This window comes from Homalodisca vitripennis, chromosome 4 (assembly GCF_021130785.1).
Source record: "Homalodisca vitripennis isolate AUS2020 chromosome 4, UT_GWSS_2.1, whole genome shotgun sequence".
Taxonomy (NCBI): domain Eukaryota; kingdom Metazoa; phylum Arthropoda; class Insecta; order Hemiptera; family Cicadellidae; genus Homalodisca; species Homalodisca vitripennis.
The window spans coordinates 152,142,289-152,158,399 of NC_060210.1; the positions used below are offsets into that span (position 1 = coordinate 152,142,289).

The 16,111-nt window shown below is 32.7% G+C and overlaps 1 protein-coding gene across 1 annotated transcript in view; it reads right to left on the bottom strand.

Moving 5' to 3' along the window:
• The window catches only part of LOC124360344 (tubulin-folding cofactor B-like), a 29,225-nt gene that overhangs the window by 7,303 nt on the left and 5,811 nt on the right, over positions 1-16,111 (bottom strand). Inside the window, exons 2-5 of the mRNA XM_046813895.1 lie at positions 15,013-15,156; positions 14,208-14,298; positions 7,373-7,564; positions 4,958-5,030 (exon numbers count right to left, since the gene is read on the bottom strand). Of these exons, the coding sequence (XP_046669851.1) occupies positions 4,958-5,030; positions 7,373-7,564; positions 14,208-14,298; positions 15,013-15,156 (500 nt within the window). The remainder of the gene's footprint in view (positions 1-4,957; positions 5,031-7,372; positions 7,565-14,207; positions 14,299-15,012; positions 15,157-16,111) is intronic.

Sequence of the window (16,111 nt, forward strand, 5' to 3'; positions counted from 1 at the left end):
GTCCGATGAACTGTGTGAATCCTCAAATGAATATACTTGGAATTTATATTTTTTAACAGAGTCTGAGATCAAATTTACTTGTTGTTTCATAAATAATGAAACACAAAAAACAGAAGCAATTGTTATAGAATTAGTTCAAGAATTACTAGGAAAAGGGTACACTTTATGGATGTAAAATTTGTACAACAACCCTTTTTTAGCAAAATTTCTGAAAGATCACAAAATGGACTGTGCAGGAACTGTAAAATTGAATAGACAGGGAATAAAAAAGATGTAAGAAAAGCAGACTTGATAAAGGTTAGTTACAAGGTGTCTTTTGATGATGCTTTGCTTTTCAAGTGGCGTGACAAGATATTAGTATCTTTGATTTCTACTTTTCATAATGTGGAAATGGTACCAGCCACTAAACATAATAAAGAAGTCATGAAACCAGGTATTGTGGTAGATTATAATAAAAATATGGGGGGTGTTGGGAGGACCAGATGCTTGAAAACTATCTAATGGAAAGAAAACGGGGTACAAAGTGGCACATAAAATTGTTCAAAAGGTTGCTCAATATTACTGTTTTGAACTCCTACATTATTTGGAAATCCAACTATGTTAGTATTGATCACCTTATATTAAGGTTAGGGCTAGTAAAAGAGATATTAGAAAGATTTCAAACAGATGTGCCAAAACAAATTCATAGAAGACCCTCTACTGACCCCCCAACTGCACGTTTGACAGAGTGACATTTCATTGAAAAAATTCCCCCTACTGGTAAAAATGCTACGCACCAAAGAAGATGTGCAGTATGTAGTAAGAGTAGAAAAAGAGGCACAATTTACTAGAGCATAGTGTGAGGCTGGACTTTGTCTTGAAGATTGCTTCAAGAAAAATCATAATGTCACAAATTTTTACAATGTAAGTAAGATAAGTACTTATTTTTAAGCGAGAAAATATTTGTTTGAATAGTCAAATAATTGTTTAGGAGGTTAAATACAGTTCTTTAAAAAAATTATATAAAAACTAATGTAATATCATAAATACATTTGTTTAATGATGCAAGAGCAAATACATCTAAAAAAAAAAACAGTTAAAAATGTGTGCAGTAGGGGGCGTACGGTCAAAAATAAAAAAAACGCGTTGAAGGGTTAACCCTTTGCACGCCATAAGCGAGTTATTTCGCATGCATAAAAGTCCGTACAGCGTCCATAGCGAGTTATATCGCGAACTACATTTTACAACATTAGATAGTTTAATAGTTGTCGAATTTGCCCCTAGATGGTCACTTTTGCTGCCTAGTGCATTAGCTAACGTGCCAACTGAACGTTTGAGGAGTATCGATCGGTAACAGCTGTTTCTTTCTATTCATGTTTGTTTCCCGTACTTCTCGAAACGCCCAAAGCGATTATACTCACCGCCATTTCGTGAAGTGCCACCATTTCGTGAAGTGCCGCCATTTCGTGACGTTCTATCTCTAGTGTTCCTGCTCACTGACAGTTTATGTTTTTACAGTTTTATTAGTTTATATTACGTTTAGTGCTTGTGAACTATTAAAATTATTACTATAGTAATAACTATTATTTATTATTTTGACGTAACTTGTGAATATATTGCCATAATTATGGCTAACGCAGACGATCCGGACTTCGACGATTTCGTTTTTGGGGTTACATACTTTGGACGATTATTCGTAAAAAAAAAAAAAAAACATAAAACAGTTCGTAAGGTATTTTTTTACTGTTTTCCAAAATGTGTATTTATTTACTTATCACACATCATATCTACTTCATGTACCTACCGGTATACGTTTGTAAAAATTATACAGTTTTATCAAAATAACGTTTTCATTCATTTCATACCTACTGGTCCTTAAAATAGAAAAATATCTATATTTCGTTTTAAAAAATGCCCATAAAAGCATTTCATGGTTTTTTATTCTTTAAATCAATTACTTAAACAAATAAAAAAATGGCTTTACAGTTTTCAAAAAATTTAAATATTCAGTAATTTGGCGCTAGGGCAAAACATATACGTAATTACTTGGCGTGCAAAGGGTTAATAAAGTTTCATCAATGCCTAATCTCTTCAAGGCTTTCAGATTTTCTCCCATTGCCACAACCACCTTTTTACGGATAAAAGAAATAGGTTGCCTCGTACGACAATACGTAAAATCATGTTACATGACATATTGCTCCCGAGAATCCGATTACTCAAAATGTCAGATAACCAAGACTCTACTGTGTTATAATAGCTTAAAATATCACTGTATCCTTGAAGATTGGTTAGGAAGTCATAACAAAAAAAGCATAGAATGTGTTAGATTCTTCATTATTATGAAATGTTTTCAGGGCTTCAAATCTTAATTCTGGTGAAAAGTACACAACTCTAAATAACCATGAAACTATCAACAATTAAATAACCACACTAAGTGTTTTTTATTGAAAATACCTTTCGGATCACCTCTCAACATCTGATCCTCTACTTATGGGACATCCTATATTCTAAAGAACTTCATTACAAATTAAAAGCAACTGAGTTTATAACATGTTAGAAAACTTAGAAATTAATTTCTTAAAAGCATTTCTAATGTTAATGAATTGTGGGTTTAACCCTTTGACTAATAAGCGATATATTGTTACGTAATAAATTTAATACAGTGTTATTTTCTTGCTAAAGAAATCTTACTATTTGTAAATAATTGATAGAAATAAATCCACATCGAAATAAAAATAACAAACCGTCCTTTTATATACCACGATTTACAACCCAACTTTGAAAATCACAACTGGAAGGTTGTTCTATCTGTGATGGCATAGTGCCTATTGTGTCACTATTAGTTTCTTTGGGGTTATGTCATATTGATGTTCATGATGTATTAAACTAAAAATTAGAAAAAAACTAATTAATCCTACTTTCAAATCTCCAGGTTATTATTTAATAGCTAAAAATGTTTTAGTAAAATACTACAAAAATACTGATTTCAGCCTATCAATTTAGGGATCACCCATGTAAACAATAGTATAAAACTTCAAGATTTTAAAAATTTGATTGTTTATCATTTAAAGGGTTAAGAGTGCGACATTAACCCTATAAGTGACAAGCGCCGTCTGAGACGTATGATACACGCCACCGCAAAGTGGCAAGCGCCGTCACAGCCATCGCTTCACATTTAAGGCTGTTGCTCCGCAACCGTCTATTATTTTTAGGCCTAGCTTAAACTATCGTATTCTCCATGAAATTCCTATATATATCATATAGTATAGTGTGTATTCATGTTACTAATGTTTGCTGGCTTAAATTAATACAACAGTTTTCGTTTGACCTGGTGGCAGACGAGAGAACAGCTGTCCACTCGTCTCGTCACTGTTTTGTTTGGCGACTTCGCGTACTGTTAATGTCAGTATATTATTGTTTATCGCGTTGTTTGTGTTACCAGTAAATGTTTAGGTTATTCGTTCGTCATGGAAAATGTTGGGGTACTTTGGGATTATACCGACCACACACACCAGTATGAGGAACACAAACATATAAATTTATAGAAAAAAAACATTATAGAACAAAAAAGCAACTCTTCAGTTACAAAATTACAAACTTACAACGATTATTAATTGTTAATGGGTTTCCTGTGACGCCCAGAATGCAGCAATATCAAATATGAGTGAGTTTAGTGGATTTCCGCCTTCAGCCGCAACTGCCGACCGCCACGCATATTTTAGATTTAGGCAACTAGTCATGATCTTGTTAAAAACTAATGGCCCCCTCTTCGCTCCTTGGTAAATCCCAAATTCTCACAATCTATTACACACACAGTAAAACACGGAAGTACAACAAAGCGATGCACTCGACAGACACTTCGGCACGAAAGTATAAGAATGCGGCACACCAGCTGAACGGGCGGCGAGATTCTGTAGTCACATTATCTACTAGACCGCTCGACTTTGACCTCTGTCTGAGGATGGGGAGGGGATTGCAATAAGACAATTCCCGTTTTATATTTACGAAATATACTGTGCTATGACAAACTAAGCCACTATTATAGGCCCTATACTACTGGCAGGAAAAGACAAGCCCCTTCTAGTGACTCAGAGTAAAAAAAACCAGTTTGTACATAGATTTATAGTTTTTCCCATCTAACTTTTTTTTTCTTGTAAATAGAAAAAAATGTATAGGAAGTAATTTGTTTAGAATAAAATTGTGTATATTCTGTGAATTTTACATTATTTTTTAGCTCCAGTAGTTTCAAAGTGACGGACAATAGAACTTAAAAATTATTTTTTCTAAAAGAAAATCTTACACATCTACAATGATATTCATCTGAAAATAAAGGTAAGGAACCGAATATTATATTTATTCTTATTCTATAGTTCATAAGAAAAAAATATATATATAATGTTGCTAGGTTATCACTTAGACAATATTTCCTAAAAATAGTTTAACGATCACGGCAATTTACCCGAAAACGACCTGCCACTGAGACCACAAATGACCGCCACTTAAAGGGTTAACCAAAATGCCAGTTGAGGCATACACAACAAGACTTATCAAAATCGAAAGCGAAATAAAATCCAAGCAGACTGTGTATTTCAACTGCAAAGCAACATACAAGTGACTATACAAAAGAACAATATTCAGAGAGCCTCCATCGCCTATGTGCCTAGTAGTGCAAATATATTGACTTATGAAAATAAAAAAAAAAAAAAACTAGCAGCAATGTTAAACTATTTTCCTGTGCAATTCCCAATATTTTTTTATAATATTAGCTAATCTTATACCTCATTGTTAAGTCAGATTCCTTAATAATCTCCAGATAAAATTATTTCCTTGTTGAATATATTTAAAACAATTAATTGTTATATTTGTATTTCAAGTTAAATATTCTTTAGTTCTAATCATTCAATTGGCTTTAACTTTCATTATAAAATAAAATATAAAATTAAAAAACTAGTACATATTAAAGTTAACTTATACTTACGAGCCATCATTTTTGCCTTGAGGTTCATCATACTTGATGCCAACCCACCAACCAGGCTTGAACTCTACCTGGCCTGTAAAAAGATTCTGGATTTGAGTTGTGACTTATTAATAATACTTGCCATAATAATGACTAATGAATAATCATTCAATAACTGAAATCATTCATACACTTATTCTCTCTGTACTTCTTTGCATATAAAAAAACATTATTCAATATATTAAAATAAATTAATTTGTAACCATTGATATAAATATTTCAAATTCTGCAGTTATAAATATATGTAACTTTCTAAATTATCTTTAATAACCAATAACAAAGCGTACATGGAAAATGATAAACTACTTGTATTATAGGCCCTACACTTTCATGTTTCTCCTACTGATTTATTTATTTTATTCTATTTGCATTTATTTTTATTGCGGTTAATCAAAACCAAAGAGGAATCAAAGAGAAGGAACTCCAGAAACGAATGCTCTAAAGTAAAGTTTAAACTGTATATTCTGCTTGCAAGGAATTCAAAATCAAAAGTTACTATCAGAGATAGAAGACCCAGGTAAAGACCCAAGATGCCATGTGCTGCTGGGATAACTTTACCAAGGAAATACCACCGTGGTTTTGAAACTCTATATAGCATATGATTATATACCCAACGTATATTGTATATTGACTCGCCAACTGCGATATACCAAGAAATGAAATAAACTATTGCAAGAGTAGGAGTACGATGTTGTAGGAAAATTTGGAAATGACAAACCAAAGAGAATGTTTGATCTTGTACCACATGCCAGCAGTACAAGGTGCCCCAAGTAAAACCAGGGAAAACTTTTTTTTTATCGTTGCAGTTCTTAGTAACTCATATTCGCAAATTTAATGAGACTGTTAGCCTATGTTTAGGGTATTGAACACTAAGTGATGGCCCTTTACAATCCACAGTCCAATCCGGTCAAGAGACAAAATGAAGTTCTGAAAACTTAGACACCATTAGAGTCAATGATTTTTGATTTGCTCAATTCTGCTTTAAATGATTTTATTAAATTCACTCTAGCTAAGCTATGACTTTAGGAACAGAAGTCAAGGTTCCAAAAGCTATCAGAATTGCAATTGAAACCAATTGTTAGAAGATAAGAACTCCTAACAGAAATACAGATTAAGCCAGAGTAATGAATTTTAAAAACCAACTACGAACAATGCCATAACTGAGCATACCATGGGGCCTGAGAAACGTGTTCTTTTGCGCCTTTCTTGACAAAACAAAATACATAACGATCCATCAACAAGATCCAGTTTTGTTTTTTTTTATAAATTGTTCTGCTATTTAACGCATAATCTGTCTCAACTGTAGTTGAGTACGCTTCCAGATCTTAACGGTTTTTCTTCCAGTCCTTTACTGTATTCAACCCTACACCCAACTCAGAAGCTACCTTAATAACAGACTCACCACGGTGCAATCGTTGCAACACCTGAAGTTTTTGAGTTGCCATTGTCACACACGCAACCCCACATTAAAGCACTTCACAATCCGTAGTCAAGAATTGGGGAAAAACACAAACAGTATAATGAGGAAAAACACAAAGAGTATTGACGTTAACAAACAGTACAGAACAGTACAATATTGTAATCAGACCATATTCCACATCAACAACCGCAGCTGAACTGACGGTTTTTGGCACGAAAACAAAGAATACTGTAGTGTAGATGAATCAATCATTCAAATTCTGAACAGACTTTGCCAATGGAACACGTCGGGTCACACAGACGGTCGGACACTAGACTGACAGTCTGACATTATGCTAGGTCAGATATGAGAGGTTCTAATGTAGGAAGGATTTGCTCCTAGACCGTAATAGGCCTCTCAGTCCTACGTATGTACATATAAAATTGTGAATAAAAGAAATTTATTGCTTTTTGTTTAATGGATACATTTCAAAATCCATCAAATATAACCCTTCCTGCAAACTTCCACCAAGCCATCAATTGATAATAAGGATGAGGTCTCCCACTGGTGATAGACCAGTGATCATTCTTTTACCACAGACCTACGACTTACAACAGAATATACACCAGAATACAAAAACCAACAAAAGTGCCACAAGAAGAAATTGAATCCATGCTACTGGGTGACAAGTGCAGTAATAGTTTAGTTCACCTGAGTATCCTGATTTACTGTATAAGTAGTATAAACAATCTCCTTAACTGTCCGTGAATCACAGAAATTCGTTCGCCACACTTGGAACTCACTGTGTAGTTCCTTTGTGGTATTTTAAAGTATTTCTGTATAATTTATCCATATGATACATTCATGACATTATAACTGAAAGCCCTAAATATTTACATAATGTGATATGATAAGTTCCTTTGCGGAATCTGTTATTGGTGTTACAGTAGTAATTATACAAAGTTTTGTAAACTTACCAACAAACATAACTTGACCTCTTCTTTCAGGCTGACCAATAACTTTTACTAAACATCTGTCGTTAACTTTAATATTTTGAGCTAATTTTTCTTCTGCCTCTTCTTCTTGCTTTCTTTCTCTTTCTCTCTTTTCCACTTCCTCTTTATTGTATTTACCAAGTTTATTCCTTTCGAGATAAGCTTTAACAGTATCTGTAATAAACATTCAAGTTGTTCTTTAAAAGTTTGTTTTGCTGTGTTATTCAGCTATTAAAAAGTATATTACAGAAGAAAGCAATCAACATATTTTTTATTGTAAACACAGATTTAAATCTTGTAGGGTCAGTAAAGGTATTATAACATGTTTACATAAACAGGACAGATGGTAATTAAAACATGAATCATCGAAATTCAATCATGAAGACTAAACCACCAATAAAAAACAAAAAAACCTTTGGAATATTATCTTTAAAACATACAGTACTTTTCCGAAATCTTAACAGAAGGCCTAAATCATAGTGAGAGAGCCAATTAACAGTGTATAAATATAGAACCTAATTCATTTACAAGATTAAAATATTGAAAGATATTATTTTCAGCCAAATTGTTAGTCTGCATGGTTATTTGATGCTGATTTCACTTTTATTTCAGATGGTTAGTTTCAAAATTATTGTTGGACATTTTTAACTTTTTCAATAAAAACTAACCCATTTAACTCCCCCTAAACCTGTTGTGGCTGACAATCAGTTTCATGACAAACTAGGCTGTGTGCTCATAAATCACTTCATGGGCTATTTGGTAAGGCATATTTTGTGCTCCAGCTGTAAGAATATTAATCAGAACAAGAACTTAGAATATTTCAAATATAATCTTACTGGAAAAAAAACAATTTAATGTAATCACTAAAGAAAACTACAAGTGATTGCTTTTACACATAACAGGGTATAACAAAAAATTCAGGACATTATAGATTTATAAATAATAAATATTTTAAAACATTATTTTAATTTTTTGAGGGGTAAAACATTTACGTTAACTTTGCCCTTCTAGAAGATTTTAATGGAAAAGACATTTTTCATACTTCCACATTAAATTTATTTAAGTATGAAAAATGTCTTTTCCATTAAAACCTACTCACTTCCACCAAGAATACAACGCAGAAAATGAAAAACCTCTTAGAAGAATTGAGGAAACCAATTATAAACTGTATCTAATCTATATGAATAACAAGTATTTTGAAAATTAACAAGTTATATAAGTTACTCCAACAGGGAACAGTCACTGACAATAGTTCTTTAACACATAATCTATTTAATTAAAAAAAATTATTTTCCAAATTTCTTTATTCTGTTTTCTTGATAACATAATAATACGATACAATTTTAAAATCCAAATAAAACTGTATTGCTTGTGAAGATGCCTTAAGTGTTGATATTTTGCATACTTTTCAGATAGCTAAAACATGTGTAGCTAGGCGGTTTCAGTTATTGAGGGTTTAGCAAGTAACTGAGGTACTGCTAATACCTCATTGCATAATTTTTTTTTTTGTCTGCTTAGTAGCAAAATGTTATTAAAACAGGTTGGTATTCAGTTCAGCTCCAATTTACCTTCTGTTTTGTGCATCATCTAAAATCTGATGCTGTGTCTGACTTAATTACTGGAATCTGAAATCAACTTGTGTCAAGAAACAATCCTGTTTCTATCACAAAACAAATTTTGGAATAGTAATAGAATGTTTTAATGCTGCTAGATCATACATGCCCCTTAGTTATGCAAGTTAACTCAAACAAAGAACTGAGAACTGACAGTAAGTTACACTGTATATTTACATACTTAACAGAATGGACTTGGTGCTGGAAAACATAGTGTGTTTTTTTTCTTGGTGTATAATAAGGCTAACTCCAAAAATTAGCTTTGAAATAAATTATTTTAAGCTTTTCTGGAAAACTTGGAAAACTTTCAAAGAAACTAAACAAAATTATTGATCCCATTTTTTATTACACTCTGCATAAAATATGTCAAGTGATATTAAAAACTTTACAATTAAGAATCTTTGAAATTATACGCTATAATCATGCATACGAGGTCTGTCCAAAAAGTATCCGACCGCCGACCAGTAGGCAGCCGCGGTGTAACCGTCCGGCTCGAACTGGTTATTGGAGGGGAGGGGCGAGCCTACTCCTTCCCACATTAGGCAATGAATACGATCCGGTCACTCAGTGAGTCACAGTGCTCTGTTCCGTACAGTACTGCCGTGTGTGTGCGTCGCATTTCAACATAAAATAGCCAAAGTAATCCCAATTTTGAAAAAAGGAGATTCAAAAACCCCATCACACTACAGACCATTATCGTTGCTACCTACTTTTTCAAAAATTTTTGAAAGAGCAGTCTATAATCAATTAGTAAATTTTCTTTAAACCCATTGTTTGCATGATAAGGAACAACATGGCTTTAGACCAAATCGATCTGTGGTTACTGCTGGCATAGATCTCATTAATTCCGCCATTGACTCTGTAGATAAAGGAGAGAAAACAATAGGTATTTTCTTGGACCTAAGCAGAGCTTTTGATAGCGTTTCACACAAAATTCTATTAAACAAGATTGAAGGCCTGGGAATCAATGGCATTACTCTAAATTGGTTCAGTTCATACTTAATCAATAGAAAACAATATGTTGAAATAAAAAGTAGTAGCATTAAGAATCAAATAGTCACCAATAATTCTTCACTAGCACAGATTCAACATGGTGTTCCGCAAGGATCAATCCTTGGCCCACTGCTGTTTCTCTGTTATTTAAAAGGTATTCCGCTCTCTTTTCCAAACAGTCCAACAAAAACACTTTGTCTGTATGCTGATGATGCAAGTTTAAAAATTAGTAGCAGTACATTAAATAATTTGGAAAATAATGCTTCTTCTAGTTTATTGGACATAAATAATTTCTTTAATAATCATAAACTATTATTAAATACCAGCAAAACTAATTTTATTTTTTTCAATGCAGGAAAAAGGAAATCTTCAGTAAATCCGGGAATAAAAATAAACAACCACTCTTTGGAAAAAGTAAGTTCACAAAATTTTTGGGTTTAATCTTAGATGAAAATTTGACATGGAATCTCCATACTGAACACATAGTTAATAAAGTTACTTCTGGATTGTATGCTTTGTATAGGATGTCTAAATTTTGCTCATTAAATACTTTAAAAATAATTTATTACTCTCTTATAGAATCATCAATAAGTTTTGGTATTGAAATATATGGGGGTACGTCAAAACAGAATTTGGATAGAATTCTCCTTCTCCAAAAGAGGGCAATACGAACCATGTTGAATCTAAAATTTGATGACTCTGTTCGTCAACATTTTACTGATTTAGGAATAATGACTGTTTATAGTTTATATGTTTTCCGATCAATACTCCATGTAAAAAAACTAAGCATAAATAAATTGGTTCCGAAACTAGGTGACAGTCATTCATATTTCACAAGAAATCGAAATCAAATTGCTGGTGCAAAGTATTTGCTAAGACTACCTGTGGAATTAAGAAGTATAGACAATATTAAATTATTTAAGAAAAAATTAAAAAGTTATTTAATAAACAACCCATTATATAAATTTGATGAACTTTGACAACCATCCTTAATTTATGTTGAATCTGGTAGTAGGTGTAGTTTGATTTGTTATGGAGAAAACTGTAAATACTGTTACTTAGATGCAGCTAGTTTAATTTAACATAACGACGCCATTCAATGTATACCACTGTATATTATATGAATAAAAGTGTTTCTAAAAAAAAAAAAAAAAATATATATGACTAAACGTGTTGAGCAGCACATTTGCATTAAATTTTGCCAAAAACTTGGCCATTCAGCATCAGAGACGATTACTATCAAACGGAAAGTTTATGGTGACGTGTCTATGGGCGATACACAAATAAAAGAGTGGTTTAGGCGGTTTAAAAATGGCCGCATATCAGTGGAGAGTGATGACCGATCTGGCAGGCTTTCAATGGCAAGAAACGCTGAAAATGTTGAATGTGTTCGTGCAGCAATTAATGAAAACCGTCGATTGACTGTCCGAGAGCTGGAAGAAGATTTAGGAATACCAAAATCGTCAGTTTGTAACATTTTACACGAAGATTTAAAAATGAACCGTGTTTCGGCAAAATTTGTTCCTCGGCTGCTGACCAAAGACCAAAAGAACTGTCGACTTGAAATCGCACAGGACAATCTGGATTTGATAAAAAGTGACCCAGGGCTATTTAAAAAAGTTATTACTGGTGATGAGTCATGGGTTTATGTCTACGACCCTGAAACAAAGGCCCAATCTTCATAGTGGAAAACTCGCGAATAGCAACGGCCGAAAAAAGCAAGACAAAGTCGAAACAATGTCAAGAGAATGCTGACAGTTTTTTTTGACCAGGACGGCGTTGTTCATCACGAATATGCTCCAAGAGGCCAGACAGTGAATAAGGAGTATTATTTTGAGGTCCTAAGGCAGCTACGAGATGCAGTGCGAAGGAAACGACCTGAACTGTGGACAAGCCGTGACTGGATCCTGTACCACGACAACGCGCCAGCTCATTCCTCAAATCTTATTCAGCGTTTTTTGGTCAAACACGAAATCAACCAACTACGACAGCCTCCCTACAGTCCTGACATAGCTCTTTGTGACTTCTGGCTATTTCCGAAATTAAAAATTCCTTTGAAAGGAAAAAGATTTGACGATGTTGAACAAATAAAACAAAATGCGACGAAGGACCTGTTAGCCATTCCGCAAAATGAATTTAAGGAGTGTTTCCAGAAGTGGGAGGAGTGTTGGAATAAGGTAGTGGCTTGTGGAGGGGAATACTTTGAAGGGGACCAGATTGCCGTTGCCGCCGAGTAACGTCAGTTCATGCCAGACGTCAAGGTCGGATACTTTTAGGACACACCTCGTATGCTATATTAAAACGTAGGCATATGCTAAATGTCATGAGATTGGACAAGTCATGCGTTATTTTCCCCATATCCAATCCACTTGCACAGTTTAAAGTCAAACATAGGTGTACTGCTGTAGTAAATGTAGAGGGTTTCAACCTGCTTGAGCATCAGCTCATCTTTTTCAAATGATAAAAACTGTTGAGACGATCTAAAAGAGAAGTTAGTTCGTATTGTGAAAAATCTAAGTATGTCCATTTAGACTTCCAACAAATATGTGAAGGTCTATCAATAATTGATCACCTGTCTCCACACAATACATTGGCACTAAAACACATTTATTATAAACCAAAAAATTTTGTAGCACCAAGAACTAACCACCCTGCATGTGTACAAGTATAACGGTTAAGAGACCGTATTTATAGCTTTGTAGCTATAAACAATATATATAATTTTCTGATTGAAAACCTAACTATATCATTTGTTTCTGAGTATCCTAATACAGAAGATAAAGGATTTAGAGGTTAAATATGCTAACAATTGTACACTATAAATTAAAATGAATGACATAAAATGGCATGACATACGAATGTAAGGAGTACATGTACATATTTGCGGTATACAACAATATAACTTCATTACCAAGAACTAGATATCTGGGCAGATGATGAATGTGCATCCCATTATGTAAGAGTACACGATACCGAGAGATCTGCTATGAAGTTTAGATGGAAAGAACAGTTTAGATCCGATGAAGGACAAACCACACTCTTGAGGCACTGTTAAACCAGCTAAAATAGAGTGTAACATTTGGTTAGCACACAGGATTCTCACAGGTATAGCCAAGTGTTTGTAAATAAGGAAATTATTTGCTTAACAGAAAGTGGGTACATGCACTTCAGTTTATAGATGAAAGCAGCTCCCAAAGAAAGCGATTACTGGAATTATTGACGATACTGAGTGATAATAGCACTAGAGTGCTTTAAAAGTCACTGTTTGACTTTGAAAGCACTGTTTCAAAGTCACTTATTTCAGTCAGCTGACAAGACAGAACAATCATCAGTTTTTAATAACAATATTTTTATCTCAGGATAAAAAATAAGCTGTACGAAAAATATGAAATAACTTCTATTTAATATTTGAACAAATATATGAATGCTTAATAAAGTTGGAATTCCATAGGCATCCAGTAACTATTATTAAACCTAGAGGGTTAAGGGCATAGGTACAAGAGACTCGGACACAGACTCACTATCAGAGCTGATGCAATTTTGACATTTTGAACTACGGAGCACATGAGACAGATAGTGATATACTCGTAGTTGACATTTGTGTGGCTTTTCACTAATTCAGCACATGTGCGTTGTACAACAACACAATGCAGAAGGATAAAAAAAAACATCAAGGTTAAATAAATTTTTTATTTTACCGAGCGAGTTTAGGGTTAGAACATAAATTCGGTACTTGGAAATAGTAATTATAAAAACTGTAGAAATATATTTTAAATGTTAGGAATATTACAGAATATGTTAGATTTAATTTTTGTCAAAAAAAAACATCATGTTAGTACTTCTTTACAGGATATTATTAGTAATGACAGGTTTTAAAAACACAAAAATATTTCAATAAAAATATGCATACAAGAAGAATGATTGACTTTAAAAGGGCTCCTCACATCCTAAAATTTCAAAAAATCTTTATTCAATTCCCAACTTATTTGTTTTTCCTAATGTTGAACAGGTAATTGCTACAAATGGTATGTTGCATTTCAAGATAAATGCATGTCTATGTCTTGTTCGTAATATCCATGTCCAATTTTGTCAATATCTGTCCTCTAGATTTTGTTTGATAAGTATCAAACATCCAAACACCCAACAAAACAAATATCCAAATATCACTCTTCACCAATTTTCATATTTATAATATTCTTTTAATTTCTTACCTTCACGTTTTGCATATTCTTCTTCAGAAATATCAAATTTAACAACATCAGAAACTTCAATTTCTTTTCTTAAAATAAAAGGATCTTCAACCTGAAAAATCAGAAATCATTAACAATAATTAAGTGGTAATCTTTAGAACACTGTTGATGTAACTGCAGAAGTTAAGAAAACTATTAAAACATTTCACTAATCCAAGTATTTGGCAATATCACATTTATATTCAACCAACTCTACCATACAAATGATGAATTGAACAATAATCTTCAAGAAGTATTTGGTTAGAAATAAACTACTTGGTTTATTCTAATAGAGTGAAAATAGCTTGATCTTACAAGGCAAATTTAAATGGATTTGACTTCTAGTTCTATGTTAAGGACGATTTACTATAATATATCACCTTAATTGCATTATAATTTGCCTTTAAAAAAGTCTGACCACTATATACTACAAGATCTAGTTCAATTTCCAAAACGAAACTCAAATCTTTAATTTCAAATGATAAGGTAACTTTTACAGGACAGTTTTAATTTTTATGAAGAATCTTGACAACATATTTTCTTGTATAACACTGATTAACAAATTTACAATCACAAGAAGATACTAAACATATGATAAGGAAATTGCAGATTTTAAGATATAATTTGATTTGTTTCTATTAGTAACATTCTGAAAATAATATACACAAAATCACCATAAAAAATACATTTAAACAAATTTTATATGATTAAGTACAATGCAGCAATTGCAATTCGTTAAAAAATATTTAAAAATCTTCCATTATAATAGTAAACCATTATAACTTACATGGAGCCTCATTCCATCGTCTATTGGATATGAGCCTACAAGAGCATCATTGTTATCCAGTGTACATATAAGTTCATCATCCTTGTTGTAAACTTTTATTGTCATTGTTGCAGCCTGGGCTCCAGTAAACAACTCCAACTTACCCTAGAAAAAAAGCAAATAATATAGTAGCAAAACATTTAATCTATAAAGTAGTTATGTGAAGACAATTTTTAAATATATGTCTAATTTGTATCATAAAAACTTTTATACAAGCTGAATAATACATGGAAAGTGCAAATATGTTTATGATTGCAAACAAACACTGCTGTTCATTATCAATGAAATAAATATACTGCTACATCAAATCAAAACAGAAGCACAGAAGGGAAAAAAGTTGTCATATATGACCTAAGGGCATATCCAGTATCATTCAGAGTGAGTCTTGCTATAGATCTTTCTTCAATAGATCAACCTTTTAAAAAGGCCAACAATTTTAAAGTCCTATATTTTAACAGATTTGTGTGGATCACTTATATAGTTTGTAACTGAGACCTATACTTGTTACACCTTTATGATCTACATAAAAAAAATTAAAATGATCTGTTTGTAAAAAGTAGCTAAGTAAAAAGTATAATAGTAGGGGAGTCCGGGATGCTAAATTTGCAGTGACTAAAGCGTCATGGGGGCCTATAGAATTGTGAAGATTAAGTCTTAAAACGAAGAAAGTTTATGTTAAGTTTTTTATTTCAGTGTGGAGGAAAGCGTGGACAAATTTTCAAAAATGTAAAAAATAACATTCACATGGAAATACTTGAGCGCGTCAGACATTCATAATGTATACACGCTATATCTTTCTGATAACCGAGCGATATTAATCTGACGAGTAATTAGTGGACGTTGGCTATAAAAAGGGATAGAAAAAAAAAGTTATTGTAGCATGTCAGATATTCAGAGGGAATGTTACATAAACTCAAAAAAGTATCCTATTTAAATGACTGACGATTTGGATGTGATCGAAAGTCATGACAGATTTGTGAAAATGTAAAAAAAAATGCGGTCTTGAAATACTCGAGCACGTCAGATATTTATACAGGCGGTTTAATTCGATATCCTGACC